The 27,904-nt window shown below is 43.0% G+C and overlaps 1 protein-coding gene across 1 annotated transcript; it reads left to right on the top strand.

Moving 5' to 3' along the window:
- The first annotated feature begins 108 nt into the window (after positions 1 to 108).
- On the top strand, positions 109 to 27,904 carry SRPX2 (sushi repeat containing protein X-linked 2). The gene is made up of 11 exons (XM_012464049.3): positions 109 to 461; positions 2,152 to 2,363; positions 7,085 to 7,165; positions 17,954 to 18,145; positions 20,558 to 20,734; positions 21,026 to 21,152; positions 21,319 to 21,440; positions 22,577 to 22,756; positions 23,098 to 23,231; positions 25,344 to 25,465; positions 26,856 to 27,904. Exons 2-11 carry the CDS (start codon positions 2,282 to 2,284, stop codon positions 27,034 to 27,036), a joined length of 1,398 nt encoding a protein of 465 aa, XP_012319472.2. The 5' UTR covers positions 109 to 461; positions 2,152 to 2,281; the 3' UTR covers positions 27,037 to 27,904.

Below are 27,904 nucleotides of genomic sequence, written 5' to 3'. Positions count from 1 at the left end.
AATTCCTTTTCATTCAATCCTGATGTAATGCTGAGTCATAAAAAGAAGTGTTCTTCAGTGCAACACATCTCTGGAGGCTGCTTAAGCCAGCCTCTGTGTTAGTCATCACTATACTCACAGGCTTGGAGCCAGTGCCATTCACATTTCCCCCTGTTCTACAGCAGACGGACTGAATGAGTTCCTCTAATCCCTGTGTTCCTTATCCCCCATCTCTCTAAAACCCTTCTCTGAAAGAAGAATAACTATAGCTTCGGGGATAATATAGCTTTAAGGAAACTTTTGGCAGATGCGGACGTCGTAACATCTGGGCAGTGTTAACAGAATCCCGGAGGCCGGGACAGACCAGGAGCCACTCGTTCTAGGAATGTTAAAGTAGAAGGTTTTTTCCAACTGATGAGAGGAGCAGAGAGGAAAGAAAAAGAGGAGGAGAGAGAAAAAGGGCACAAAATACCATAAAACAGGTAAGATCTGCAACTAACCCCTCCACACTCCACTACCCCAATTCACAATTGTGAAGGGGATAAGGAGATCCAGGACTTGGGCAACATGGCTGGGGGTGGAGGTCGGGGGAGAAGTTCTCTTATGAAGCTGGATCATATGCTGCTTTTCATTTGTGCTGTGACGTGACTGCAAACACATGTTCCCACCACCTTCTCAGCCCACAGCAGAAGGATGGTTGACTCTCGTGAGTCAAGTATTCAGCCTGAGATTGGGGAGAAGCTGGGCAGGTAAGAGGTCACAGGTTCAGAGTATTGGGTCTGAAAAAGGAATGCCCCTGATCCAGAACAAAGGAACTGGTTGGAGGCTAGATGTGGGAGAGGGGTCAGTGATTAGTTATCTAACTGTTCATTTTCCTGGAGCTCTCTTTAGTCTCCTCTTTCTCCTCTTTTTGTTGCCTCTTTTTGCTTTGATCCATCTCTTTCCTTCAGCTCTGTCAGATCTTCTTTCCTTCCTAGCTTCCTTCCCACATCTTTCTACTTCCCTTGCCTCCTTCGCTTACTCTCACTTTTTTCCATCCAGCTTCCCTGTCACTTTCTAGACAAAATCTGAAGCCAAGTAGCAATTAATTAGAAAATGATTTTTTCCCTTTCTTGGGCTTTGCATGTCCCTTAGGGACTCTGGCCAGAATCTACCACCTTTTTTTCCCTCTATTTCTGGGACTGACTCCTCCCCTGAGCATGGCATTTCATTGAAAGCATGTGAGTGAATGTGTGCTTGCTGAAATGGCCAGCGGCCAGTTTATACCAATGGGCAGCAAGTTTTAATAGTGTCATTTATAAATAATTTGCCCACTGGGAACCACAAAACCCTCATCCCATTAGAGTGAGGACAGGGCATGAAGTGAGAGGGCAATTAGAGATTGTTCGCCCTCTCCTCATGTACCTTAGTAGGTCCTCCTCTACCTTGCTGACTTCCTGCTGGCTCGGCAGGGTAAAACTAGAGGTTTAGGCTGAACTTGAAAGCCAGAAGCCACTACCAAACCACTAAGCCTTAAAACCCAAAGCTAAGAAGAGAGTCAAAGTATAGTCACTGCCTGGGAGACTAGAGAAGGGAAACATTCAGTCCTGTCCAATACAAAGTTGGTAATAATATTGTCTAATATATAAATTACTTCCCTATATGACAGGCAATAATCAATTCTATGAAGTGGACAGTATTATTATTCCCATTCTATAGATGAGGAAATGGAGGCTCAGATAAATTAAGAAATTTGTCCAAGACCCCATAGCTAATAGGTGACAGAATTGAATTCACATCCAGACCTGTGTAACTTCAGTGTTCAAATTCTTAGACCATATGTGCTAATGCTTTCCCAGATTAGTGGCTAGGAAATGTTAGTTGAATGAACGAAACCTAATGGCAGCCTTTAGACTGTCAAATAGAACCACGTACCCTCCTGGTTCTATTTGACTTTATGTTGGCCTTTTCCTTTCTCAGTGTCCCTCTCTGTAACTTGGACCATGAAGCATTTGCATCTGATCCCACCAGGGTTAATTGAAGATTGGTTGTTTTATGTCCTCCTCCTCCTGGGAGGAAAAGGGACCATAAATAACAAAGAGAGTCTTGTTATTCAATGACGTGAAAGATCCTTATGAGGGAGATAATATAAAAGGCATTCATTAATTATAAAATCTCTCTTCTTCCTCACAGATCCGATATTTCTGCCTCCCCTCATTTTTGGAAGTTAACTGATGGCTGACTTCTGAAAGTCACTTTCCTTTGCCCTGGTACTTCAGGCCATATACATCTTTTTTTGTCTCCATAATCCTCCCTTTCAAGGATGGCCAGTCAACTAACTCAAAGAGGAGTTCTCTCTCTGCTGCTCTTCCTAACTCCGGCAGTGACACCAACGTGGTATGCAGGTAAGTTCTAGGAGCTGTTGTCTATTATTTCCAGGAAGGGTAGGTCCTAGACCAAGACTTCGAGAAGGAAGAGTTAGAGCACAAAAAGAGACTCTTATTTTCTATACAGAGAAGTATTAAAGAACAAACAAGATAGTTAAACTTTGCAACAGACTACCAAGGGAGGCTTTTAAGGCAGCCTAACAAGAGCTATCTGAAATAGGTCACACTAGTGCAAACGTGGGGAGGTTGGACAACATCACCGTTGAGGCCATTGTCACGCCTGTTTGTGCACTTACCTTCCTGAAAACCATTTTCTAATATGAAATCCTTTATGAGTCAAATCGTTATGAATATTAATTCTTTTATGAGTCAAATACCCTTGTCAAGACCACAAAAATGGACTTAGACCACATATCTCATTTGGAAAAAATAAGGGGGGTAGGCAATCTATTCAAGTGAAACAAAAATCCATCAGACTTCTTCCCTCCCTCCCTTCCTGAACTTATTTATAAAATGAGATTTTTATAGCCCTTTTCTGCCAAAGCTGTTAATGGCAATACAGATCACATCCTTTTAATCAGGAATTTCCCAGTTTCTTCTCATTTGTTCTTTACTTCAGAAGGGATGGGGATTTCTGGATTCCTGAACATTTCACTCTTCACCCAGGGAGCCAAAGAGAACGAACTCAGTGAGAAGAGGGAAAGGGGAGGGGGAAGGGATGAGGGCAGGATAATGAAGTGGCATACAGAGGTTTTATATGAGGCCCAGCTGGCATTCCAAGTCCTAAGAATATTCTGTGGCCTGCAGTGTCTGCCCTCACAGGGGCCGGTGGGGAGGAGTGCGGGAAGGAGACAGGCCCAACCAATGGGGTTAGGAAAATATCCAAAGATAAGTAAATAACAAACTGCTCCCATCAGAGCCACAGTCATTGCAGCTAAAATTTTCCACATGCCCTTAGCTCCTGGTGGAGGCCTTTGGCAGTAGCTCTGTTTGTCTGGAACAGCTGCATCAAGCTTTAAAACAAATATGCAAACTTCTTCCCCTTTTTGGCTTAACCTGGCTTTGTAGGGGGTGAAGCACAAGGGCTGACATTGAGATGAAAAAATTCAAGTCAAGCCCTTGGCAGAGCATATCCTGTTTGGGGTTAAAGGCACCCCAAGTCTCCAGGAAATAAATATGCAACTGTCCTCCCCAACCTCCACTAGCTTCAGTTCAAGTACAGAGACCAAAATCCAGCTAAAGACCACAGGACTAAAGGAGTGGAGATCAGATGGCTTGAAGCCCAATTCTGAACACCTGTATGAAACCTCATGGCATGCAATGGTCTTTACCTTTCCCAAAACAGAAGCCTGAGCTGTTGGAGTCCTGAGGACAGAGCAGTGTTTTAAAACTTAGATTCAACTGAGGTTCTCAAAGGGCTATTTGCAAAGGTGGAACTCCCCACTTCCACGTGAATCACGAGTCACCAGTCCTGAGGAGCTCAGGTTGGTGAGGTCTCTGCCAGCCCTACAATCCCTCTCATTCTTCCCTCTTCTATGCTTAGGAGGTCACATAATGAGAGACATTTCCCCTACATTGCTAGCTCAGCTGTTGGGCTTGCCTTCCTGCATTTGTTCATTCATTCCTTCAACAAATATTTATTAAGCATTCTTTATGCATCTAGGACTGTTTTGTTCACTTCTACAGCCTTGTCTTCAAATGGGCATGGCACAGGAAAGCAGTCAAATGTGGATCCAGAACTGATCAGAAAAAGGGTCCAGAAATAATCAGCAGGTGTTGGGAAAGGATAAGAATATAAATGAGGCCAGGCACAGTTGCTCAGGCCTGTAATTCCTGCACTTGGGAAGTCCAAGGCGGGCGGATCACAAGGTCAAGAGATGGAGACCAGCCTGGCCAACATGGTGAAACCCTGTCTCTACTAAATATACAAAAATTAGCCAGGCATGGTGGCACATGCCTGTGTCCCAGCTACTCAGCAAGCTGAGGCAAAAGAATTGCTTGAACCTGGGAGGCAGAGGTTGCAGTGAGCCGAGATCGTGCTACTGCACTCCAGTCTGGTGAGAGAGTAAGACTCCGTCTCAAAAAAAAAAAAAAACAAAAATAAGAATATAAATGAAGCAAAGAATGGGTTAAAAGTGTATGTTGGCATATATGTGCAGCCCAGAAAGTCAGACTGCATTTCTCATCATAAGCCAAGGATTAATATGAATCTTAAAATAGTCTTTTAACTATCAATTACATTTCAAACTATACTTTTGTGAAGGGCAGTGCTTAGTGGGCCTGACTGTGCTGTAGAGGTTGGAAGAACCCAGTAAAAGACCACACAGTAACCAAGCGCTGATTGATCTAAAGGAACTGAGGAATGATCCCCAAGTCCTTCCCCTAGGGCTGAAGAGGGACAAGCAGACGGAATAATTTAAGGAGTGTTCACCTTTAATTTCATTCTTATACCCATCTTAGTATTCCACCATTTGCAAAAAAGAAAAAATACTCAGAGATAGACAAAGAGGGGAAATGGAAAAATGGAAAGGTTTAAAGTGGCAAGGTGGTCTGAACCCTTTCTCCAACAAAGCATAGTTGGCACTGGTCCAGCTACTTCCACGTCTTGATGGAGGCTGTAATTATCTTATTGAGTCTTCCCCACAGTTTTCCTACATCCCCTGTAATTTTGGCATGATGTAAAATGCTAGGTGGTCTTCAACGCCCCCCCACCGCCCCCACGCACAAAGTAAAAAAGCTGTATTACAAAAAAGATTTTGGACTTTTACCCCAGTTGGATATTGTCAAAAGCTCTCCCCTAACCACAATCTTCAGTGGAGTGTCTGAGTTTGGTATCTAGCGGGTCAAGCAGACCTGGGCTGGAATGCCCACTCTGCTACTTACTAGCTGGGAGACCTTGGACAACTCCCTTGGTTCCTCAAGCCTGTTTCTTCAGCTTTATATTTGAGAACATTAGTAAAGCCTATCCTGCCGACATGTTATGGTGACATAATGAGCTAATATATGTAATGTGCTTAACACAGAAGATGAGCGGAGTGATGTTAGCCGTCATTGTCATAGTTGTTGTTGTTACTGTTATCTAGCTGCAGGGCTCTGACACTCCTGTTTTCTTTTCTGGTAAACAGTCCTTTGCCCCCTGCTGAGCATTTCTTCACAAGCTGGACTCTGTAACCGGAGCAGGGAGACCTAATACTTTAGGGAATCACACACATCTGGCCTCCTGTTTACAGGACCTATAAGGCTTTGAGGCTAATACTGAACTGAAACAGCTGACGAAAATTCCATGACCGCCCCCCTCCTCCCCCATGACCGCCCCCCTCCTCCCCCACGCCCACCAAAGAAACTCCCATTAGGGGAAAAGAGAGAGCAAGGGAGACGAGGCCTGAGGAGAAATAAATCAGTTAGATTGGAAGCCAGAAGAAGAACTGAAACTGGAAAACAGAAAAAAAGAAAAAGGGAAAAAAGAAAAAATGAACTCTTTCCTCTGGAATGAGGGCAAACCAACGAGGACATGATTTCATAAGGCAAACTTTCAATTGATTCATTCCCTTGTTCACCAAGTTGGACTGGTTTACCAATACCTCACCTCCCCCACCCCCAGTCTGGACTTGTGGGGAACAGAGGAGCTTCGTCATCCAGCTTTTTGCTCCACCCTTTAGTACAGGGGGCCCTGTGCCTCTTCCCAAGAGGAGGCAGGTGAGCTTGTGGCCTGAGTGTTTATATGGGCCAAAGGGCTCCAGCACTAAACCCAGCCCTGTCCTGGAAGCACACCCTCTCCTGGAAATGGGGAATTGTCTCTTGACTCCAACACAGCTGGCTACCCTATTCTTGTGCGTGCATGAGGTCTCAGGGAGGCTGGAAGGAGGGCTTCCGGAAACTTCACTCCGGAAAGGACCAAGTTGTTTTCTAATTAGTTCGTATTCATGACCGATTTCCTGCCGTCTGGTGGAACATACTGTTTAGTCTCCCAGACAGCCGCAGACCTGCCTTCATTATGGACTGGGCCACTTAAGTGGATGGAGGTAGATTAGGAATGTTCTCTAGCTCAGCAGCTCCCTGTTGAAGTTTCTTCTGATTAGAGAAGCAGGAAATTTATCTAAAGGACTCTGCCTGCCTTTTCTGTTCTCCAAACCAGGACATCGTGCTCACAAAACTGCTCTCATTTCCTCTTGCCTTTAAGTCATTCCTCTCGGCCTTGGCATGCCACCCCCTGCAATAGTAATTTGATAGCAAAAAGACGTGTGCCCTGTGGGCTAGTGGAAGCCTGAGTAATTGTTTCTCTTTGAGGGCTGTGAGCAGGCCTGTCACTAGGGGAAAGACACAGGTTCTGTTTTTTTCCTCCTATCTGGAACCACAGTCCATTCTCAGAGCTTAGTCCCCAGTGTCTTACCAAGACTCATGTGTTGCTTCAAGGAAATGGGTCATTTATAGTCCAGATTGACAGGATTGATGTATGGTCAGGTTCAATTTTTTTTTTTAGGTGGAGTCCATTAGTGCTCCCAGTAACTGGCCCCCACAACCATGAGCCTGCCCCGCTGTGCAACTGAGGTGCTGAGATTCACCCGTAATAGTTCTGCTGCCTTACAATGCAGGGTTTTTCCCACTAAATATCCACCTGGCTCCCCACCCATGGAGTGCCATGTCCTAAGGAAGTGACAGAGCTGTATGAGAGGGGAAACTTGGGAAGGACTTGAGTAAGAAATCAAGACACCATCTTGATATTGTCTTCCTTATTCTAGGTTCTGGCTACTATCCGGATGAAAGCTACAATGAAGTATATGCAGAGGAGGTCCCACGGGCCCCTGCCCTAGACTACCGAGGTAATGTACCCTGCTTCTCAAGCCCAGAAAAGTTCTTTTCTGGCCTCAGACCTAGGCCCTTCCCTGAAGCATCTCCATCAGGCTTGGCTCACATGTGCCAAAACTGCAGCACAGGGAATCAGGGGCTATGATTTCGAATCATGAACTGGGTTACTGACTTACTGTGTGACCTCACCTCTCCAGCCCAAAGGTTGCCCGTGCATTATTAATCATTAAATATTGACTAGTTACTCTCTATGCCTAATCCTGTGCAAGGTAAGCCTGTGGGTGACATAAGGTCTCAGATAGGGTTTTGTCCCCATCAAGTAGCTTACGTTCTGTTGGGGGTGATGCGGGGGTTATAAAATCAGCACATGTAGGGCAAGTAAGTGTGAAGCTATGTCATGGCAGTAAATGCAATAAGGTTTAAGAAAAAGATGTCGGGAAAGGGGTCATAAAAGATGACATTTAGACTATGCTCCTGGATGGGATTCTGAGAACTGGAAAGTGGAGGGGAGAGCATTCGGCAAAGCAGATGGCTAAAAATATGAAAGTAAGAACAAAGCTGGTAGAGGAGGGAGCTAAGAAGAAACCAGCCTGATTGCAGGAGATAAAATGTGGAGGGAGTAGTATAAAAGAAAGCTAAATATAGGCCGGTTGCAGTGGCTCATGCCTTTAAACCCAGCACTTTGGGAGGTCAAGGCAGGCAGATCACCTGAGGCCAGGAGTTTGAGACCAGCCTGGCCAACATGGTGAAACCCCACCTCTACTAAAAATACAAAAAATTAGCCGGGCATAGTGGCACGTGCCTGTAATCCCAGCTACTTAGGTGGCTGAGGCAGGAGAATTGCTTAAACCCTGGAGGTGGAGGTTGCAGTGAGCCAACATGGCACCACTGCACTCCAACTTGGGTGATAGAGCAAGGCTCTGTCTCAAAAAAAAAGGGTTAAATATAAAGAGTGAAGCCAAATTAGGGAAGACTCCATGATATAGGGACAATTCTAATGAGAAACAGGAAAACTATCTGTGATGAATGCTGAATAGTGACTGATTCCTGCATTAAAAGGGAAGTTAGGCCAGGTGATATCTAATAGCCCTTCTATTTCTGATTCTTTGTTTCTTTGCTTTTCAAGCCATGCAGAAGTTTAGCTGTTGTACTAGGAGCTATAGGGAGCCCATCACATGTTTTTGCACAGGGGCATGACACAGTAAATTGTCATTTTAGAACATTATCCTGATTATTCTATGCAGAAGTAGAGGTTCAGTGGTAAACCTGAGTCAGGGAGACTCTCCAGGAACCAGTTACATTAATGTTGGCTAGAGATGACTAAGGGTGGTAGCAAAGAAATGTAGGGTACAGATTAACCCCATAGATGTTTCAAAGAAAGAGATGACAAGACTTGGTACAGACTTGATGTACCAAGAGTGAAGAAACAAACATGTCTGAAAGCACTCAGACTGTACACCTGAAAGAACCGTAAGACCCCTCTCAGAAAGACAATGTTAAAAAAGAAAACTGGTTTGGTAAAGATGCTCTACAGGCAGTTGGAAGTGGAGATGAAGCTGTGTGAGTTATCAGCTTAGATAGATGGGTTGTCTGAGGGAGCAGAAAGCCAGGGTCACTGCTTTAGAAGACATCTGTAGACATGAGTAGGAGAAGAGGAACCAGCAAGGGAATAAAAGGGAATTCGTGGTCAGTTATGTACAAGGATATCTGGACAGTACCTGTCATATTATAGAAGTCACAGGAGAAGAGAGTATTAAGGAAAGGAAGGGGTAAGAGATCAATTGTATCAAATATTCAAAGAGATCAAATTGAGGGTAGAGGAAAGATTTTATTTGGCAAGAAGGAGGTAATTGGTGACCTCTGAGAGAAACAGTTTCAATTGAGACATTATCAGAGCTTTGGGCTCCTCTAAGCTCCTTTGTAGCTACCTTCTACTCATGTTCTTCTCACTGCCAAATGGTCTGTCCATACTCACTGCCTGTCTCTCTCAGCACCCACTAACTCCTAAACTCTCTATAGTGTGTTTCTTTCCCACTCACATATCTACAACCTGAAATGACATCTCTTGAAGAAAACAGTTCTCATTCCCATGACCTTGAGCTTGTCTGTCAGTTTCTAGCAGCAGTGAGCACCTTCCTTTCTTGTTAATCCCCCTTCCTTGGGCTCCATGGCATCTTACAATTCTGGTTAGAGCTGAAACTGGGAAAGGAGATGGACTCTCTGGTGGTGACAATAGAGAGAATGAGGCTGGGATCTGGGATCTGAACTTGGGTCAACCCAGACCTGTCTCCTGAGCTGGTGGAGTACATCTCCAACTACTGCTACACACATCCATTTGGAGATGTCTAAAACAAAAGTATTTCATCTCTCCTGAAAAAGGTTCTACCCACTGACCTTCCTACTTCTGATAATACTACCATCATTCTCTTAGTTACTTGGACTTCAAAATACTTCAGTCACCTCTAATCGGCCCTGTCACCTTTTCCTCATCACTTCCTGCTAGTCAGTCACCAAGACCTGTCATTTCTTTATTAAACCATGGGATTAAAACTTTGACCTCACACATGGATAATACAGTTGCCTCTAACTGGATTATCTGACTCATATTTCCCCCTCCCCCACACGTAGTGGCCCACAATGACCATTTTAAATCACAATCTGGTCTCAGTCTAGCTTCACAGACTGACAACCTCCTACCAGTTCTCCCCACATGAAATCTGTGCTTCAGTCAGGCTGTGTTCAGTACTGTGTTCCCAACTGCTTTAGCCCACACTGAGCTTGCCCTCACCCATTTATTCTTTCATTGAATATTTATTGAGTACTTACTAGGTACCTCTTCTGAAATAAATGTTTACTGTCTAGACACACTCATTTGGCCTTCATTATGTACTGCCCGTTTGGTTTACTTTTTATTAGCCTCAACAAAATAGTTCTGTGTTTAACTGTATTTAACTTATTTAACTATATTTCTGTATTTAACTGTTTTTACCTGTATCCAACTGTATTTCTGTATTTAACTGTTTTAACTGTATTTAACTATATTTCTATAGTTAACTGTTTTTAACTGTATTTACTGTATTTCTGTATTTAACTGTTTTAACTGTATTTAACTGTATTTAAGGAGTCATGTGTGTTACTCTCACAGAGCCATGGCAGAAAGTAGATCATGACCACTAGCATCCTGGGGGCAGAAGCCAGATTATGGGAGATTGTATATTGGAGAGGTGGTTAGTAAAAAGCAACAGATGCAGAAGGTACTTTCACAGAGTCTGGCAGCCCTATTATTAACATTAAGCTTCTTCATTGGTCCTTCTTAAATGAGCATAAAGCCCTTTAGAGAAATATAAGCTGCATAGGGGCCTTTGGTTTGGAGGTCTAGTGTCTCATAGCTCTTTTTAGGACTTAGTCTCAGGGCATAAAATGAATTGAATGAAGTTAGCAAGCATGAGGGGGATGGAGTGGCCAGAAAAAGTACAACCTGAGGCCCCAGCCTGCCATGTAAAGTCTTTGTGACCTTATTATCAATAACTGCGCAACTGTAGTGCTGAAGAACTTTCTGTAATTTGGAAATGGTGTTTCCAGATGGCAGTTGTGTGTCTCAGTCACATGCTCGAAACTAATGCTGAGAACCACAGCGTTTTGCTGCTTTACGAAAGATGGGACACTGGCTCAAACCCAGATACTGACTTAGGGAAAATCATTCACAGGGTTGAATATTTTACACATGAAATTTCATTTGGTTCTCACAACAGCCCTATGGAACAGTTTATTATCCCCCATTTTACCGACCAGGAAACTAAGCTCAGGGAAGTTTTAGATTCAGAGAGTCACAGAGAATTTAAACTCAGATCTGTCTGACTCTGAAGTCATGCTTAATCCATCTCTTTCATCAAAAATATAACTCATTGTTCGAGAAAAGAAGAGCAAACCAGAAAAAAAACAACCAAATCATTATTTTAGAATAAATTGGCATGTCATTTGCTATCATTTTCACTCATCTTGCACTTTCTGTCAGTCCCTCATCCCGACTCCTAGCTTGGAGTCAGCTGGGCTGCTGCTTTGCTTGCAGCTTGCCTCATCCCCGAGGAAGCTAGTCACACTGCCAGGGTTAGCTGAAGAAAATAGAAGATAACGGAGAAGGCCCTTTCAAACCTGTTGTCAGCACTTTATTTTCTGTATACGCCCTAAAAAGAGATAGATGAATAGCTACAGAAAGCAGAGACAATGGGCCTGAGTTCAAATCTCAGCTTCTCCCCCTTCCAGCTCTTGGACTCTGCACAAACACCTATTATGTGCCAGTCACTATGCTGTGTATTCTATAAATGTTATTTCATTTAAATGAATTACATGCTTGCTATGTAGTGATATGGAACGACATCTAAATACACTGTTATGTTTACCAAAAAAGCAATGGAGGGAAGAGTGAGCATAATATGCTATTCTATGTATTAAAAAGGAAGGAAAAATAAGAAGCTATACCAACATTTGCTTTAAACGCACAAAGAAACTACTAAAAGTAGTTCTTTGGGACGGGACTAAGTGGTGGTGGGTATAGGAGCAGGGGTTGGGGGAAGACATTTTACTTTGTAACTTTTTATACTTTTGAGGTTTTGAGTCATGTAGATATATTACCTATTCAATGAGGTCAGTGTTTACTTCAAAATAGTAGCCTATTTTATATCTGCAGTGGCAGACATTGTGGTTAAAAAGGACATGGGGTTTGAAGCAGACAAAGCTTGGGTTCAAATTTCAGCTCTACCCGCTACTTGCTTAGGGATCCTGGGCAATCTGCAAAAGAGGGATGAACACCTACATACCTGACAGGGCTGTTGGGAGAACTGTATGAGATGATATATGTGAAAATGAAAACATGTAGCATGGTGCCTAGAACACAGGATATACAAAATAAAGACTTACACGTTTCCTACCAGAAAATTTTGCCATACAGTATTTTTGGGGTTTTTTATTTGGTGGTGGTGGGGGTTTGTTTGTTTGTTTTAAGACAAAGTTTCGCTCTTGTTGCCCAGGCTGTAGTGCAATAGCATGATCTTGGCTCACTGCAACTTCTGCCTCCCAGGTTTAAGCAATTCTCCTGCCTCAGTCTTCCAAGTAGCTTGGATTACACGCGCGCACCACCACACACAGCTAATTTTGTATTTTTAGTAGAGACGGGGTTTCACCATGTTGGCCAGGCTGGTCTTCAATTCCTGACCTCAGGTGATCCACCCACCTTGACCTCCCAAAGTGCTGGGATTACAGGAGTGAGCCACCACGCCCAGCCTGCTATACAGTATTTAACCACATTCTTTTTTTTAATCGATACATAATATTTTACATATTTATGGGGCACATGTGAGTGTTACATGTATAGACTGTGGAGTGATCAAGTCAGGGTATTTGCGGTATCCATCACCTTGAGTATTTATTATTTTTATGTGTTGGTGTCATTTCAAGTCCTCTCTTCTACTTACTTTGAAATATATAAAACATTGTTGTTAAGTAGAGTCACCCTATTCTGCTATCAAACTTTAGAATTTATTTCTTCTAACTATAGATTTGTATCCATAACCAACCTCTCTTCATCCCCACTGCCACCCACTTACCCCTCCAGTCTCTGATATCTATCATTCTATTTTGTATGTCTACGAGATTAACTTTTTTAGCACCCACAAATAAGTGAGAACATGTAGTATTTATCTTTCTGTGCCTGGCTTATTTCACTTAATATAATGTCCTCCAGTTTCATCCATGTTGCTGCAAATGACAAGATTTCATTCTTCATTATGGCCAAATACTATTCTGTTATGTATATGTACAACATTTTCTTTATCCATTAGTCCACCAATGGATACTTAGGTTGATTCCATATCTTTGCTATTGTGAATAGTACTGTGATAAACACATGAATGCAGATCCCTTTGAGATATTGATTTCTTTTCCTTTAAATAGATACCCAGTTGTGGGACTGCTGAATCATATGGTAGTGCTAGTTTTCTTTCTTTTTTCTTTTTTTTTTTTTTTTTGAGATGGAGTCTTCCTCTTGTTGCCCAGGCTAGAGTTCAGTGGCACAATCTCGGCTCACTGCAACCTCTGCCTCCCAGGTTGAAGCAATTCTCCTGACTCAGCCTCCCCAGTAGCTGGGATTACAGGTGCCCACCACCATGCCTGGCTAATTTTTGTATATTTAGTAGAGATGGGGTTTCACCATGTTGGCCAGGCTGGTCTCAAACTCCTGACCTCAGGTGATCCACCCGCCTCGGCATCCCAAAGTGCTAGGATTATAGGCGTGAGCTGCCCTGCCCAGCTAGTTTTCATTTTCTAAGAAATCTCCATAGTGTTTTCCATAGTGGATATTAATTTACATTCCCATCAACAATGTATGCTTCCCTTTTCTCTGCATCCTCACCAGCATCTGTTATTTTTCTTTCTCTTTTTTTTTTTTTTTTTTTTGAGACAGAGTATCACTCTGTCCCCCAGAATGGAGCGCAGTGGCACGATCTCAGCTCATTGCAACCTCCATCTCCTGGGTTCAAGCGATTCTTGTGCCTCAGCCACCAGAGTAGCTGGGTTTACATGTGCCACTGCCATGCCTAGCTAAGTTTTGTATTTTTAGTAGAGATGGGATTTCACCATGTTGGCCAGGCTGGTCTCGAACTCCTGACCTCAAGTGATCCGCCTGCCTTGGCCTCCCAAAGTGCTGGGATTACAGGCATGAGCCACCACGCCTAGTCTGTCTCTTTAATAATAGCCATTTTAACAGCAGTGAGATGATATCTCTTTGTGTGGTTTTGATTTGCATTTCACTGATGATTAGTGATGTTGAGCATTTTTTCATACATCTCTTGGCCATTTGTGTGTCCTCTTTTGAGAAATGTCTATTCATGTCCTTTGCCCAATTTTTTAGTGAATTGTTTGTTTTTCTACTGTTGAGTTGAGTTCCTTGTATATACAGGACATTATTAGTCCCCTGATGGATAAGTAGTTTGCAAATATTTTCTCCCATTCAAGAGGTTGTCTCTTCACTCGGTTGCCTGTTTATTGTTGTTGTTTTGCTGTGCAGGAGCTTTTTAGTTTAATATAGCCCTCTTGGTCTATTTTTGTTTCTGTTTCCTGTGCTTTTGAGGTCTTAACCATAAAATCGTTGCCTAAATCAGTATCATGAGGAGCTTTCCCTATGTTTTCTTCTAGTAATTTTATACTTCTGGGTCTTACATTTAAGTTTTTTTTTTTTTTTTTTTGAGACGGAGTTTTGCTCTTGTTACCCAGGCTGGAGTGCAATGGCGTGATCTCGGCTCACCGCAACCTCCGCCTCCTGTGTTCAGGCAATTCTCCTGCCTCAGCCTCCTGAGTAGCTGGGATAACAGGCACGTGCCACCATGCCCAGCTAATTTTTTGTATTAGTAGAGACGGGGTTTCACCACGTTGACCAGGATGGTCTCGATCTCTTGACCTCGTGATCCACCCGCCTCGGCCTCCCAAAGTGCTGGGATTACAGGCTTGAGCCACTGCGCCCGGCCCACATTTAAGTTTTTAATACATCCTGAGTAAATTTTTGGATATGAGGAGAGATGGGGGTCCAATTTCATCATTCTGTATATGATTATCTAGTTTTCTCAGCACTATTTACTGAAGAGTGTCCTTTCCCTAATGTATGTTTTTGATGGCCTTCTCAAAGATCAGTTGGCTATAAATATATGAATTTATTTCTGGGTTTGCTATTCTGTTCCATTGATCTATATATCTATTTTTATACCAATACCATGTTGTTTTGGTTACTATAGCTTTATAATATATTTTGAAGTCAGGTAATGTGATGCCTCTAGCTTTGTTCTTTTTTTGCTCAGGATTGCTTTGGCTATTCTGACTCTTTTTTAGTTCCATATGAATTTTATAATTGTTTTTTCTATTTCTGTGAAAAATGATGTTGGTATTTTGATAGAAATTGCATTGAATCTGTAGATTGCTTTGAGCAATATGGTCATTTTAACAATATTAGTTCTTCTGATTCATGAACACGGCATGTCTATTTTTTGTGTCCTTTGTAATCCTTTCATCAATGTTTTCTAGTTTTCAGTGTATAGATTTTCACTTCCTTGGTTAAGTTTATTTCTAGATTTCTTTGTAGCTATTGTAAATGGGATTGCCTTCTTGATCTCTTTTAACCACATCCTTGTTTCAGTTTCCCATGGGCATTCTTTGGGTACAGTTGCTCAGCCAATTATGAATCTTTAACCATATTGTCACCTCTCCTGTATGTCATCTCATCCACATCAATGGCATGAAAAGCATTGTCACATGCCTCACTTACTTCCACATAGCGCATCCACCATTTCCCCTGCTCTACCAGTCTAGTGACCCTACCCAAACAGGAAATCAGGTCTATCTGGAATTACTTGTTCCAGAGGGTTCTTGGAGATCACTACTTCTCTGTGTAACTGCCATAGCCTTATGTCTAAATATTCTAGCACACTATGCTATCAGTGCTGTCAGTGTCACCAGGCTATAGCTCCCAGAGGCTACCTTCTTCCTTATTTGAAAACTGAGATTGTGTTTGCTCTTCCCTAGCCTTTCAACATTTTTGTCTTTATGCCAGGATTCTTCTGAGTCAGAAAATTTGAACTTATTTACGATAGTTGGGGCCTCTCCTACTGTCTTAGAATTTATCCTGACCTTTATATTTCCCTTTACCGTTCTTACTTATTCTACCCATTCTAATCTGATGTGTATTTTCTTTGACAGACTATGGGAGAGATATAGAATGGGAGTGATTGTTGAGGTCCCAGTCTCCCAAATAAGGTCTTTGTGATATGTGTTGTGGCCTTATAATCAATAGCTCTGCAACTGGACTGCTTAAAAGACTTTCTATAATTTGGAGATGGTGTGTCCAGATGGCAGCCATGTGTCACTGCCAGAGGCTCAAAACTAATGCTGGAAGCCCCAAGCGTGGTGTTTACTGAAGAAAAGATTTCTCACTGTCATCAATCTTCGTTCTCCAGTTGCACTCAGACAGAGGCTCTAGCCTTTCTTTGTTCCTTTGGTGCCCCATTTACCTTTTTTTTTCAAAGCTTTCTTTCTTTCTTTTTTTTTTTTTTTTTTTTTTTTGTCCCTTAGGATGTAGGAACTGAATCAGCTCACATGGGGCTTTTTAGCCTTCCCAACCCTAGGCTAACAGACCTGTGCCATGCCGTGTGTGTGCATCCTTGGGCAGGTAGCCCTCTACTTATTTATACATGTCCCTTTAAACTCTGAACCCACTAAAGAGTCATTTATTTTGTACAGCCTGTGAGGCATCTTTATGATGTCATTATGATTTAATGGCCCTTTAACCTTTTGTGCTCAGTACTGAACTGGGATTGGACTTTTATTCCTAAGAAGCCTTCTTTGATGTCACATTCCTTCCTCTCTCTAGTTTACATTTTTGTATTATCCTTTAAATTTCTATTTTAAACGTACATACAGAAAAATTCACTCGTTTTGGTGTATAGTTCTGTGAGTTTTGACAAATGCATACAGTCGCAGAACTCCCACCACAGCATGAGACAGTTCCATCACCTCAAAAACTTGCCCATTGCTTCCCCTTTCATGTTATCCCTTACCTCTACCCCTAATCTCTGGCAACCACTTATCTGTACTCTGTCACTGTATTTTTGCTGATGTCCCTATTATTTTTGTTATATAAATGTAATTCTAAAGTATGTAGTTTTTTTGAGTCTGGCTTCTTTGAACTTCCCAAAATACATTTGAGATTGACTGATGCTGTTGCATGTATCAGCACTTCATTCTTTTGTATGAATACACCACAGTTAGCTTAGCCATTCACCCACAGAAAGACATTTGAGTTGTTTCCAGGTTTTTGGCAATTATGAATAGAGCTACTTTAAACTTTCATGTACAGGATTTTGTGTGGGCACAGGTTTTTATTTCACTGGCATAAATACCTTTAAGTGAGATTGCAGAGTCATATGGTAAGTGTACCTTTCTTTAAAAGAAGGTATGGTATTACCTTTATAAGAAATAGCCAAAATATTTTCCAAAGTGGCTGTATTTTTGCAATTCAACCAGCCATGTGTGAGAATTCCAGTTTCGCTCCATCTTCACAAGCACTTGGTATTGCCAGTATTTTTTTAAAGGTTAGATATTCTGATGGACAGATATATAAATAGTATCTCATTATGATTTTAATTTGCATTTCTCAAATGATTAATGATGCTAAAAACTTTTCACGTGCTTATTTGCCATTAGTATATCCTCTTCAGTGACATATGTGTTTATATCTTTTGTCCATGTTCTAACTAAATTGTTTGCTTTTTCAATGTTTTGAGAGTTCTTTTTATATTTTAGATACTAGTCCCAGTTTATGGCTTTGTCTTTATGCAGAGCAAAAATTTTTAATTTTGACAAGGTCTATTTTAATAATTTTTCTTTTATGAATTATGCTGTTGGTGTCATACCTAAGACCACTTTGCTTAGCCCTAAATCCCAGTGACTTTCTCCTGTTTCTTTCAAGTCAATGATCTCTCTTGAGTTAATTTTGTATAAGGTGTGAGACTTAAGTCGAGGTGGTTTTTGTTTGTTTGTTTGTTTGTTTTTGCATGTGGAAGTACAAGTGCTCCAGCACCATTTGTTTGAAGGCTATTATCCATTGAATTGTCTTTGCACTTCTGTCAAAAATCATTTTAACACACCTGTGTGGGTTTACTTCTGGGCTATTTTTTTCCCTTGGCCTATTTGTCTGTCTTTTCACCAACACCACACTGTGTTGATTATGGTACTTCTAGCTTGCCTTTCTTCTATTGCTACAGTCCCCCGATGGTGTTACACATTAAATATCCAGGATGGAGAAGCCACGTGCTACTCACCGAGGGGAGGAAATTATCACAGCAGCCTGGGCACGCGTTGTGAGCTCTCCTGTGACCGGGGCTTTCGACTGATTGGAAGGAGGTCTGTGCAATGCCTGCCAAGCCGTCGTTGGTCTGGAACTGCCTACTGCAGGCGTAAGTTGTATATGTGTATATGCTGATGCACGTATGCGAGAGAAGCCAGCCAGCCAGCCACTGAGGGTATATGACCGGAGGTGTTACTAATAAGCCCTTCCCTCAAGTACAAATTGAGAATATTCCACAAGCCACCCAGCAGGGCCTTTCCTTTTCCTCATCCTAACATTCTAGTTCATTTTCTCTCCCTGTGGTTACTTCCCAAGCAATATAAGCATTTAAGTAGCAACCAGCTCTTCTGACTCAGGGAGGCCGGGAGTGCACAGACAGAGCTAAAGCTTGGGCATGAGGTCTGATGTGGACCTAGATCTTCTGAAGCACCTAAGAATGTGTGGTCTTAGCCTCTTTTCCACTTGTGGTCAACTGCTGTACTTCCTGGCCTACAACCTTAGAAGAACTTGGCAGGGAAGCTGTGAGACATCCTATTCTTCATTTTCTTCTGAAAGTCAGAAGAAAAATCCCTACGTCTAGAATGTGAAAATGCTAATATACACACATTCCAAGCCATTTTCCCCCTTCAGCTTCCAAATCTCTACCTCTTACTCAAGCTCCACAGCCTTTTAGCAGCTGAGCTTTTTCTGTCCATATGTCCATGGCAGAACATCATTTGTAGGACATCCATGTATACACAGGCCTGTACTGGTAACTTCCTGTATTACTCAATTCCTCAAGTACCTCCAGGCTGCTTATAGATGAATGAGATAGAAACACAAATGTGTACACATGAATGTCGTATAACTGGATACGGAAGTGCTGAGCATTCACAGAGAAGTGGGGCTGGTCAGAGAAGACGCTGTGGAGGAGGGGAGAAGCTTGATAGCCAGAAAGCAGGCAGTCACCACACCTCTTTAGGTCACTGGAATTAAATTTGTTTCAGGACTTAGATCCCATCATTTTCAACAGGAATTTGAATCGGTCTGACACAATTAGAAAATATAGGGCTGTAAAGTACAAGTGAACATAAAACCAATTAAAAGAATGGTGACATACGTATTTCCAGGTGACTACAATGAGTCAATTACTACATTTGAGCACTGAATCCAGTTTTGATTTTCCTTGTAAGAGACAAAAGGGCACAAGCTTTGGATCTATCATTTTTCCTGTCATATGATACTAAGCAAACAAATTGATCTGAAGAGACAAATCTTTTCTCTTTACCCTGATTTCAAGAAGGTCATTTTTGCATAGGTCTTTACAAAGGGACACTGGAAAATAGAAAATGCAATAATCTTTAAGTCTGGATTGGCCAAGAAACAGAATGAACATAGCTTATACAGATCTTTATTCAAAGCTTCAACAACTGAACTTAGGCAGGATCCGAATTTAGATAACCTAAAGGAATATATGGCCTCTTTCTCTTAAGTATCAGGTATCTCCCACAGACTTTGGCAAGCATAGGCTCACAATTAATCCAAGATGACAGGCTCTACCTCTGCTACATGTAGTGTCCAACGCACATGGATTCCTCTTTTTACCAAATACCACCACACCTGGCCCTCCATGCACTGGTCTGACTTGTATTCTTGCCCAGAGAGCCAGCCCAAGCTGGCATGTAAGTTGAGCCTTAGCTGAGCAGTGCCTATGAGAGCCACAAAATTATGAGTATGTCTGGAGAAGAAAAGAAGCTTTGAATGTGCTCAAGTGCATCTAGCATTTGAGGAATAAGAGACAAAAACTAACAGTTGCCGAGGCCCTAAATGAACCCAGAGGTTATATGCATTGTCTCTTTTAATTTATACAATGATCCTATGAGGTATCCACATTTTACTGAAGAAAACACTGAAATTCAAAGAGATAAGGTAACTTCTTAAAGTTACAGAGCTAGTAAGAGGTAGAACTGGGATGAAAATTCAGATCCGGGTTTTTTTCCTCTTGATAAGTTGTTTTACTTCCCCTTTTAAAATAGATCCTATTTGTTTAGAGAAGTTTTAAGTTCACAGCAAAACTGAATGAAAGACATAGATATTTCCCATTTATCCCCTGAACCTACACATGTACAGCCTCCCCCATTATCAATATCCCCCACCAGAGTGGTTCCTTTTTTTACAGTTGATGAACATCCATTAATACATCATCATCACCTGAGTTCCATAGTTTACCTTAGGGCCCACTCTTGTTGTATATTCTATGGATTTTGACAACGTACAATGTTAGGTCTGATTTTGAAGTCCATATGCTTGGACAAGTAATTTATTTTTTTGACACCCCCCTGCCCAAGGGTGCTGCTTACTTTATGAAAATACAAAGACAATTAGGGAAAAAGGCAGTTAGGCACAAAAATGTAAGGGCAGTTCAGGTAGCGTTTCTGTATTTTCTGCTATCTCTGATATGGTTCTCCCTGTGCTAGATGCCCAGGCATCACCTCCAGATAGGTGCACAAGCCACTGAGCTTGACACTTGGTTTTCTCTTAGAGATGAGATGCCATGCACTGCCATTCATCACGAGTGGCACTTACACCTGCACAAATGGAGTGCTTCTTGACTCTCGCTGTGACTACAGCTGTTCCAGTGGCTACCACCTGGAAGGTGACCGCAGCCGAATCTGCATGGAAGATGGGAGATGGAGTGGAGGCGAGCCTGTATGTGTAGGTAAATGCTGGTTGCTCCTAGTTGTCCTGCTGCAAAGAGCCACTCTAGCATTATATCGACAAAAGATGTGGAATTCTCACCACAGAAGGCACTCCCCATAGCTATGAGGGTGGCACCCTCGGTATTTGCTAAACAAAATGATCTTTTCCCCTGCAGTTGGGCTTCCTTCCCCAGTTTCCTTGAGCACCTTGAACTTTTTACCTACCCAGTGGTGTGTGTTATTGCTTCAATGGATCCCCTACAGGGAAAGCAGGGGGCCCACAAGTCAGTACTTGATTTTCACCTTGGCAGACATAGATCCCCCCAAGATCCGCTGTCCCCACTCACGTGAGAAGATGGCAGAGCCAGAGAAACTGACTGCTCGAGTATACTGGGACCCACCATTGGTGAAAGATTCTGCTGATGGTACCATCACCAGGTGAGTCTGAATAATGGATGCTCCTTATGCCTTCCCTCGGCTTCTCTCAGTCATTCAAGCTGGTCACAGTGAAACTGCACAGGCTAAGGTGACAGTGAGGATGTGCCTCAGTTGTCAATTCTAAGGGTCTCTTTGCTCAGTGTTTCTTTCATCCTGTCCCATGCAGGGTGAAGCTTCGGGGCCCTGAGCCTGGTTCTCAATTTCCCGAAGGAGAACATGTAATTCGTTACACTGCCTATGATCGAGCCTACAACCGGGCCAGCTGCAAGTTCATTGTGAAAGTACAAGGTCAGAAAGAATTCTTTAGTTTCCATATTGTTCATTAATCCTGCTCTACCCTGACCTACCCCATGGCTCTCCTCTCTATGTCTGGAAGAGACACACCTCATTTATACTGGGAGAAGAAAAAAACAAGTTCACCAAACAGGCTTATTTAGGAAGCCACCATTACGTGTGCATACACGTTTCTGAAACCTTGACTCCTCAACAAGACTCTCATCAACAAGACTCTCATTCTCCTAAATCCAGATAAAATTCACAAGGATACTCTTTATCCATTTCTTTTCTTAGACTTCAAAATGATCACAGGTAATCAGCCTTCACTCTGTCATTCACCTCTGCTAAAATTGGTGGTGTTGGCTTATTCTTCCTCTTTGCTTTGTGTTGTATTGTTTTGTTTTGCTTTTCTCATTATAAAGATAATACATGCTTATTGTTGAACATTTGATAAATGAGGAAATATATAAAGGGGAAATATATAAGGGGAAATATATATAAATGGGAAATATATAAAGGGGATCTATTACCCCATCATCCAGAGGCACCTGCTATTAACTTTTTGGTATTTTCCTTCCAGTCTTTTTACTATACATACTTTAAAATATATATACTTGAGATTATACTGTATATCCAATCATAAATCATCCTTTTTCACTTTTCATTAACAAAGTAATTTTCTCATGTTATTTTAAAATTCTTCAGAAATATTTGTAATGATAGCATAATATTCTACTCTAAGAATATATCATAATTTGCTTAACCCTTCTCCCACTAATGAACATTTAAGATTCCTCCAAATTGTTTCTGCTACTATGAGGAATTCTGCAGGGTAGTCATCTTACATAGCATGTCCATAAAGTCTGGAAACAGATGGCAATATTTTCTTTTAAAGATTGACAGTCTTTTGATGACAACATGTATATTAACCTATGCTTCCAAACTTTACAAACCTTTGTCTGCATTTCAGATTTAATTCCTTAAGAAAGGAAAATTCTAGCTCCATCTCCAGCCACTGGAAATATAGAAAAGCCATTTTTCTGATCATCCTAAGTCTTCTGGTCTAGAAAGCCCAGCATGGGCACCCTCTTAGCCTTTCCTTCTTATGAGAAACACCGTAACTTCTAACTTGAGCTCCTCCCTGACAGTGAGACGCTGCCCAACTCTGAAACCTCCACAGCATGGCTACCTCACCTGCACCTCAGCGGGGGACAACTATGGGGCCACCTGTGAATACCACTGTGATGGCGGTTATGAGCGCCAGGGGACCCCCTCCCGGGTCTGTCAGTCCAGCCGCCAGTGGTCAGGTTCACCACCAATCTGTGCTCGTGAGTGAAATCAGGGAATGAGGCACATGGATATGGTGATCAGGGGAACTTGGGAGGATCTTCCTCATGGCACAGGGGTCTAATAACAATGTATATGATGTGGGAATGGGGAGTTCTGGGATGTGTCTAATTTAAAGGCCAACGTTATCCCTTAGAATACTCCTACCCCAAGAAGAAGGGTTTAAAATCTCCAAGTGCTCTTTCAGGATTTCCCACAAGGGATGGGAGAAATAGCCAGAGACGGGTAACCTGAAAGACTGGAACACCTCAAGATGTGAGGTTACCTAAGCTGGGATGGAGGAGAAAGCTATACTCTGATTGGTCACCTGCTTCTGCTCTAGCTATGAAGATTAATGTCAATGTCAACTCAGCTGCTGGTCTTCTGGATCAATTCTATGAGAAACAGCGACTCCTCATCATCTCAGCTCCTGATCCCTCCAACCGGTATTATAAAATGCAGATCTCTATGCTACAGGTAACGCCCACTCCCCTAATGACGGCTTAGCTCCTATAAATTACCGCTTACCTTTTCCAAATCAGAGTTGCTCTTTGCAGCACAAACCCTACCTACTTCCTGAAACTTTTTGTGGATAGAATTTGATCAGTTTTACCGTAGACATATTTAGCACATTTTAAAAATTGCTTGGTTTTTACTGAAAAGGCGATAAAGTCACTGGAGTAGTGGCTGTGACTTGCAGGGAGCTGGGTGAAAGATGGGAAGGGAATGTGGCAAAGCACTCTGAAGAGACTTACAAGACAGCTATGATCAAATGTAAATGTTGGGAATTAACTACGTTTATGTTTTCAAGGAATAATAGCACTAACAAATACTTATGCAGTAAGTGCTATGTAGGTATTCAGTACTGATCTGTGGGCTTGCTTTACACATATTCATCTAATTCTCACAACAACCCTTTGAAGGTAGGTACTATCATTATCCCCACTGAAAAGGTGAGGAAACTGATGCAGAGAGATTAAGTCACTTGCCTAAGGTCACTAGCTAGTAAGTGGTGGAGCTGGGATTGAACACAGGGAGTCTGGTCGCAGAATCTGTGCTCTTAGCCACTACCAGTACCAGACAAAAAGGAAAAGTATTGTGATATCTCAGAGTAACATGAGAGAGTTGCATGGTAGTTTTTAACATAAGAGATACCTAGCCAAAGCCACTGGTGGGGGAGGGAGAGGACGATAGGACAGAACAGATATGACTATGGGCACTTAAAAAAGAACAGGCTACATTACTGAAGATAATTCAGGGTGTGCTGACAAGACTAAGAGAAGCAGCTCTGGGGAACTGCATGGGGCTGGATACCCATGTGGGAGAAAAAGCTACGTAGGAGGTTTCTAAAGGTTGAATCTTAGAACTTGCCAAGTGAATACTCAGAGGCCCAGAATGGAAGCAGTTTTACAAAAAAAAAAAAAAAAAAAAAAAAAAAAAGCTCTTGCCTGTACTCCCAGCACCTTAGGAGGCCGAGGGGGATGGATCACGAGGTCAGGAGTTGAAGAGCCTGGCCAAGATGGTGAAACCTTATCTCTACTAAAAATACAAAAATTAGCCAGGCGTGGTGGCAGGTGCCTGTACTCCCAGCTACTCTGGGGGCTGAGGCAAGGAATTGCTTGAACCTGGGAGGCAGAGGTTTCAGTGAGCCAAGATTGTGCCACTGCACCCCAGCCTGGGTGACAGAGTGAGACCGTCTCAAAAAAAAAAAAAAAAGAACCATTGAGGGTCTAGACTTTATTCGTCCAGAGATCCCAAAAAGCAGGCAAAGGCAACAGTTCAACTGGAAGCAAGGGAGTAAGAACAGGAACAGGAACCTGCCAGCAAGCATAGTGACTCTGAGGGTGAGGACTAGAGGGGAAGCCCAAGGAGGAAACAAAGGTGGGGTTCTGGGGAGTATTCAAGGCCTTTTTAAACCTCACTCTGGTAACTGGCTTGTAGGTGATCCTGCAAGACAAGGCAGGACAGCAATCTGGGGTAGGACTGCAAGCTGCGCTGCCCAGTGCAAGGAAGGTAACGAGGGTAATGAAAAGAGCACTGGGCACAATTTCGGAGAAATCCTGGAGACCAAGTGAAGGCCCTGGCTAAGCAGCCTAGTGGTAAAGAGCACATGCCTGGGCAGAGGGCATCAGCCCTCAGTTTGAATCTTGGCTCAGCATGTTATTGTCACTAGCTTTTGAGGCATGTTGTAAGGATTAGATTATGTCTACAAAGCATTAGGTTTGTGTATTCAATAAACAACAGCCATTACCATATCACATTGGCCATCCATTAAGAACTTGTGTAATTTAAAACCTATGCAAAGCTAAGCAATAATTATGTTCCTGCAATTTAGTCACTGAATTTCTCTTTTCTACCCCACATTGTGTAAGTGGTCTCAGTAGAATGAAGGAAACACTGTTGGGGTGAGTACTTTGGGAATGACAGAGGGAACAGGTTGTTGTAGACCCCACAGTGTGATCGTGTGATCACTGGGGAGAAGGGGCTCCTTTCCCACACTGCTTCATGTGGTCCCAGGAGGAATCAGCCAGGTACCCTTAGGTTTGAATGCACAGGCCTGTTGTGTAAAATGTTTTCTCTCCCTCCCAGCAATCCACCTGTGGACTGGATTTGCGGCATGTGACCATCATTGAGCTAGTGGGACAGCCACCACAGGAGGTGGGGCGCATCCGGGAGCAACAGCTGTCAGCCAACATCATCGAGGAGCTCAGGTCCAGGCTGGGAGGCTACTGAACAGGGGTGGGGCAGAAACCCGAAGCAGGACACTGGCAAAAGCGGGCTGTGGGGGAACCATCAGATACTACTCTCTTGGGGCACTTCTTGCATTTGAACTCTTATGGATGTATTAGGTAAGACCAGAGAGTCCTTCTTTACTTTGGCAGAACATCAGAATCAAATAAGGGCTTAAACTACAGATGACCAGACCCCACCCTAAACCACCTTAGGAATGTGCTTTTATAAAGACACCTGATGGGGCTCTGAAGCACAGCCAGGGCTGAGACAGTTAAACCCAAACTTGACTCAGATAAGCCCCTGCTCTTGATTTCTGGCCTCATCTCTTTGCCTTCATTCTCCAAAGGAGCAAAAGTCATCTTTTTTTTTTTTTTTTTTGAGATGGAGTTTCGCTCTTGTCACCCAGGCTGGAGTGCAATAGCACTATCTTGGCTTATTGCAACCTCCGCCTCCCGAGTTCAAGGCGATTCTCCTGCCTCAGCCTCCCAAGTAGCTGGAATTATAGGTGCGCGCCACCATGCCTGGCTACTTTTTGTATTTTTAGTGGAGACGAGTTTCACCATATTGGCCAGGCTGGTCTGAAACTCCTGACCTCAGGTGATGTGCCCGCCTTGGCCTCTCAAAGTACTGCGATTACAGGTGTGAGCCATTGTGCCCAGCTGTAAAAGGCATCTTTAGGCACCGAAATCTGAATACTATCTATCAACTCCTGGGGAAGAGAACATTAGAGGTGACAGGTGGTGGAAGAAGCTGGTCTTTTCATTATCTATCCAGTATCACCATTCTAATGCCTTCACATATACTCAGGGCCAAGAAAGCCATCACTGCTCTCTGTTCTAGAAACAACACCTGCCTCTAGAGCGCAGTCTCAATGGGGACAGAAAGATTCAGTCCCAGTTAGGGAAGACACTAGAAAACACTCAGAGGAAGGAGACTGCAGACTTGCAGCTACAAATGGAAGAGTTAACCAGATGGTATTTATTTATCAACCTAAGGGCTTCCATGTATGATGTGCATACACAGCATAGTCTCTGCAGCGGGTGGCCCCTGGAGTCACCCTGCACAGCCTGCACAGCAATATGTAATAGCTCTGCTTAAAGGGGCCTACAAGGAAAGCACTGCCTGTTAATAACAAAGCTGTCACAGCTGAGATGAGGAAGGGACAGCTTAGCAGTACTAGATGTATAGGGGCAGCAAGAATAGAAAAACAAAGGAACTTGAGATAGGAAGTGGAGGGGATGGGGACCAGGGATGAGGTGGGCAAGGAATTAGTCCATGAGTGGAGCTGCAAAAAGTCAGAGAGTAGTAGAGCCCGGGGGGATGGGTGCCCAGACAAGGTCTCATACCTCCCTGGGCTGCTCTCTCTAGGCAATTTCAGCGCCTCACTCGCTCCTACTTCAACATGGTGTTGATTGACAAGCAGGGTATTGACCGAGACCGCTACATGGAACCTGTCACCCCTGAGGAAATCTTCACATTCATTGATGACTACCTACTGAGCAATCAGGAATTGACCCAGCGCCGGGAGCAAAGGGACATATGCGAGTGAACTTGTTAGGGCATAGTTGAAGTCAAGGGAAAAGCTCCTCTAGTTAGCTGCAACTGGGGCCTAATGAAAGGAAGAAATGGTTTCCCACAGTTCCAGGGACAGGACTGGGGTGGGTGAGTTTGCCGAATCCTACAATGTTTCCAGGCATCCTTTTAGGGCTGTTGAATAGTTTCCCTAGAAGCTAGGCAGGGACCGAGGACAGGCCCTGCCTGGGTTGGGGGTAGAAGTTCTTCCTTTCCTACCTGGGCCTCTGCCCAACTCTCCAAAGTCTTTCAGAAAAGTAAATCCTAAATTCACTCATGAACTGGCTGTTTTAACTGGTTCCTCTACCCTGAGGTGACAGCAGAGGGCAGCACCAGCACAACAGACAACCAACTTACACTTTAACCAAGTGTAGCTGGATTTTCCTTATAGGATGGGGGGTAGGTAGCAGGGTACAAAACATTCTTGAACTTGCTTGTCATTTCCCCTTCTAGGGCATTGGGTAGCAAATGTTATCTGAACCATTGCTTCACTGTTAGGAAAACACTGCAGTGGGAGGATGTATCCAATCAGAGCAGAAAGGGACCCTCCAGCTGGCTCATGGGAGTCCTTCTTCCTAAGGCCTCCAGTTTCTGTAGCAAAAGGCAAACAATTCTCTCCTTCATCAGAGGGACCCCCAACTTGTTACTTAGGAAACTTCAAAACCACTGCTGCAGGTCGTAGGGAAAGAAAAGAAAAACAGACTCAGCCTCCTGTATTAACTTTTTCAGATACTCATCCCCTTATGAGAGATGGCACAGAGCAGGTGGAAGTTATAAAAGCACAAAAGCCTTACCAGGCCTAAAAATAAATTCAAGGTGGAGCGACACACAGATCCCTGCTCTGA

The sequence above is a fragment of the Aotus nancymaae genome, unplaced genomic scaffold (genome assembly GCF_030222135.1).
Source record: "Aotus nancymaae isolate 86718 unplaced genomic scaffold, 86718_ANA_hifiasm-v0.15.2.pri h1tg000004l, whole genome shotgun sequence".
NCBI classification, from domain to species: Eukaryota; Metazoa; Chordata; class Mammalia; order Primates; family Aotidae; genus Aotus; species Aotus nancymaae.
The sequence above is the reverse complement of the archived record's forward strand: the minus strand, read 5'-3'. Positions and strand labels throughout refer to the sequence as shown.

What these genes read in the sequence shown, in the direction of transcription:
- SRPX2 (XM_012464049.3), top strand. Translation starts at nt 2,282, where the DNA reads ATGGCCAGTCAACTAACTCAAAGAGGAGTTCTCTCTCTGCTGCTCTTC. An exon ending in CCCTGCCCTAGACTACCGAG is followed by an intron (nt 7,166 to 17,953) that starts GTAATGTACCCT and finishes CTATTGCTACAG; the next exon opens with TCCCCCGATGGTGTTACACA. An exon ending in AACATCATCGAGGAGCTCAG is followed by an intron (nt 25,466 to 26,855) that starts GTCCAGGCTGGG and finishes TGCTCTCTCTAG; the next exon opens with GCAATTTCAGCGCCTCACTC.